This window comes from Limulus polyphemus, unplaced genomic scaffold (genome assembly GCF_000517525.1).
Source record: "Limulus polyphemus unplaced genomic scaffold, Limulus_polyphemus-2.1.2 Scaffold774, whole genome shotgun sequence".
In the NCBI taxonomy this organism is placed as follows: Eukaryota; Metazoa; Arthropoda; class Merostomata; order Xiphosura; family Limulidae; genus Limulus; species Limulus polyphemus.
Genome location: NW_013666384.1, coordinates 213,824 through 217,875, shown reverse-complemented (window position 1 = coordinate 217,875; position 4,052 = coordinate 213,824). Strand labels below are relative to the sequence as shown.

The 4,052-nt window shown below is 36.1% G+C and overlaps 1 protein-coding gene across 2 annotated transcripts in view; it reads right to left on the bottom strand.

Annotated features, from left to right (window-relative positions):
* LOC106460458 (mucin-4-like) overlaps window positions 1-4,052 on the bottom strand; it is a 174,739-nt gene that overhangs the window by 13,339 nt on the left and 157,348 nt on the right. For both annotated transcript variants that reach the window (XM_022387178.1, XM_022387177.1), the window contains one exon: window positions 2,201-2,280. In XM_022387178.1, the coding sequence (XP_022242886.1) occupies window positions 2,201-2,280 (80 nt within the window). The remainder of the gene's footprint in view (window positions 1-2,200; window positions 2,281-4,052) is intronic.

Sequence of the window (4,052 nt, the reverse complement as noted above, 5' to 3'; positions counted from 1 at the left end):
CAATTGCATCTTCCCTGTGTTGAAGTTGACAGCATTGAGCTCTCTTGTGCCCTGGTTTGTTACAGTGCCAGCAAAGTCCTTCAAACTTCTCTGAAAGTTGACCTTTTCTGGCCTTGAATCCTGATAACTGTACCAACTTCGGTACCTCTGTGCTGGACTTAACATAGGATTCGAATTCAAGAGCTCTGGCCATTGCATCTTGTATAGTAGAGGGCTATGCTTGCTTCACTTGTATCTTCAGTTGTGGATTGTCCAAGGCATCTATAAACTGATCCCTCAGCAACAGCTTGAGGACATTGGGTGGTGCAGGTGGGTAGGCCTTGTGTGCCATACTTTCCAAATTTTGTACCAACTCTTGCAGGCTCTCCCCTTTAGCACGGACTTTCGTCCTAAACCTATCCATGTAGACTTTGGACTGATTTTGAGTTCCATACCTGAGTTCTATAGCAGCAACCAGTGCTCTATAGTTGTGTCTGTCGTCTGCCAACAACTGTCCAAGTATTTCCAGTGGGTGTCGCTTCAGGCTCGTTGCCAGGTACACTGCTTTCTACTCCTCTGTCCATTCATTTCTGCCAGGAGCTCAAATTGTGCTCTATATGCTTCCCATGGTGCCTTCCAATAGAATTCCTGTGGCTTCCTTCATACTAGATCACCCTATTACTGACACTTGTGTCTGGAATGTGACTTCTGGCAGGACTGAAGATGTCTGCATTAGGGTTTATCTGCTGGGTTCTGGAAGGGGCTTCCTGTTTTCTGGGGCTGATTAAGTCCATGGTTAATATATCCTCCCTGTGTAAAAGATAGTAAATCGTCCTTTAATGTATTTAATTCACTTTGAAATTTACTAATCTTTTCCATTTGTACTTTTTGTTTCCTTTCTTGTTCCAGTTGTTCATTTTCTTTCTCCTCCAACCACTGCTGTAGTCTCTCTTCTTGTTTCTTTTCTCGTTCTTCTTGTTTCTTTTCTTTTTCCTCCAACAAGTGCTGTAATCTCTCTTGTTATTTTGCTGTTCGAGCTGCCACTGTTGCAGGTTTTCTTGTCACTGCTGTAATCTCTCTTGTTTATTTTGCTGTTCGAGCTGCCACTGTTGCTGGTTTTCTTGCCATTGCTGTAATCTCTCTTCTTGTTTCTTTTCTTTTCCCTCCAACAACTGCTGTAATCTCTCTTGTTTATTTTGCTGGTCGAGCTGCCACTGTTGCAGGTTTTCTTGCCACTGCTGTAATCTCTCTTCTTGTTTCTTTTGCTGTTCTTGTATTGCTGCCATCAAATCTGCTAAGCTGTAGTTTGATTTGCCACCTCGCATTTCCATTTTAGTCTTTTTTTGTTTGTTGTTGTTATGTCTCTAGTCTTTTGTTAATTTCCCGGTATAACTTCTTCCTGAGGAACTTCAGCGATAAAAGGCCTTTCTTAAATAAAACTAGTTTATTCTTTCTCAATACAACTTTGCAATACAATTAATTTCCATAGTCACTTTAACTTAAACACACGCTATAATTCACAATGATTCACACACTTTACTTATGGTCACTACCACTCACTTGACTCGATTATCTGTCTCTATATCTGTCTATCTGCAATTAATTATCTTGCTTTATTTGCTGTGCTTATATACAAGAATAGAAGGTGTCTAGAATGCACTTGCCTCTTCATGAACTTTCTAGACACTTATCACATGGTACCAGCATCACGTGACCTCCGCTGTTGTAACAGTATATTGTTGGGGACTTATATGTAGTAGCTATAAAATTAACAATATGAAAAAATGGGCAAAGTGTAATGGTAAAAATTGTTCCTCGATAAGAAGAATTTTGCTTCTCAAGCTTTTGGCAATATTGATTGCACACACCTTTTTCAATTTAATTGTTTTAAATTCATACAGTGAGCATCACTCTGGTTTGTTTCACTATTTTCAAAATATTTTTATGATTGTTATTTTGCCTAGGTTTGGCAATCTGGTAGATTCCTAAAATCACCTATGAGCCCCTCAAAATGTAGTCATGAGAATTGCAGGGATTCTTAAAGTTTCAGTCCAATATCAAATGCTGCACTGAAGTCTTAAAGTATTTTACAAAATAGGATACACAATTTGATTCAATCACATACTGTATAGTTATTGATTTAATGAGGTTTGCAAAAATCACTAACAACAATCAAAATCACATAAATAATACTTGAAATTGAAAAGAAATAACCAAATACCTTCTTAGGGCCATCGGAAGATCTAGCTGTGGCCAGGGCTGCAAGTTCACTGGTGTTGACATAAGTTGGTGGTGATGAAGCTACAATAACATAATGAAGAAAAAACTTTAGTGTTAGCATGTGTAGAACAAAACTTCTCCAAGACAATGCTATAGGGTTATCATGATTTCCATTATTCTATTTTAATATTAGTACTACCATGCAGAGAACTAAACTATTCCAAGACAGAAATACAAGGTTATTACATAGTTAATTATTCTATTCTCACTTTACTGTTACTGTACATAAAACTAAACTACTCCAAGACAACACTACAGGATTATAAGAAAGTTAATCATTCTATTCAAACTTAAGTTTTACCATTCACAGAAATAAACTACTCCAAGAAGAAACCACAGTGTTATCATAAAGTCAAATATTTTATTTTAACTTTAGTTTTTCCAATGCAGAGACCTGAACATTATGATGTTATTATGAAGTTAATAATTCTATTACGATTTAAGTTTTACCATGCATAAAATTAAACTACTCCAAGAAAAATACTGCAGTGTTATTATAAAACGAATTATAACATTCTAATGCTTATAACCTGAAAAACTAATCATCAAAGAGTTGTAATAAACTAACAGTATGATGAAATAGGCAAATCACTGTAAAAAACAAATGTCACCCTGGGATGCAGACCACAAAATTTGCATAACTTGGACTGCATAAAATTAGCATCACATATATCAGGCTTAATTCTGAATGGTTTGTGCTGCTAATCCATGCTGAAACATGTTATTTATTCTTACACTTCAGGGAAAGGGTGTTTTGAGTGAAACAGTCTTTATCCAAAGTGATACTTCACCCCACATCACATGGACATTCAAGATTTTGCTATGCCATTGTTTTCAAGATATGAAAAATTGGCAGACATTTTACACACATATGGCCACATTCTAATTTTTGGTAATGGGGTTACCTCAAGTCACTGGTATATTGTGATGCATTGGCTACTTTAATGAAACCCAAAAGTTCGCAAATGTAGTAATTCAGACATTATTGTTCAGCTATTAGCATGTTCATTATGCAAATCTCATGCTCACTGTCTCCATGAGAGGACTTTCCCTGAACCACATTTCCAGGTGTTGACCTCCCCTCAGTTGCTATTATATTCTGTCCACTGTAAGCCCTTTGTCTGAATGGAAAATACTTTTTGCCAAATGAAGTTTAGTTTCGCAATACACAGAAAGTACAAGCAAATAATATGGAAGAAACTCCAACTTAAATTTTGTAAAAACAAATACCTAAACGCAGAGCCAAAATTAGCTGTTAATAATTTAGTTTAGTCTTTGTATTCTAAGATGATCTTAGCATCACCATTTAAGTTTACTATACTACAATAACAGAAGGTTCCAGAAAATTTGTATACAGAATATGACATAAGTAAAATTTGACTCTATTCATGATGCTATAAAAACACGTAGGTTCAAAAAGTCTTGATAGAAATTAATAAAAACCCTATAACCTAAACGCTTTCGAAAGGTGGACCTTTCTTCTTCAGGGGCAAACTGAGAATGGTGATGTCACTGAATGACTGATATCTATATATAAAGGGAGTTTTGAGACGTGATGAAGGTCATCCGGTTTTACAGGAAACATTTGGTCTATTTCTCTATGTACTGTTGTAAGCATCTCATTTCTGGTACAATGTAGCCAATAGTGAGAGTGTATGTGAGAAGGTGTTAGGGATATTTTACTTTAGAAATGGCTAAATACTAAATAAATCTTAAGTGTTTAACCCTTTTGGCACAGGAACCCTTTACTGCGCATGACACAAGGTTTTAGTGTCTTACATTCAAAATTTTAT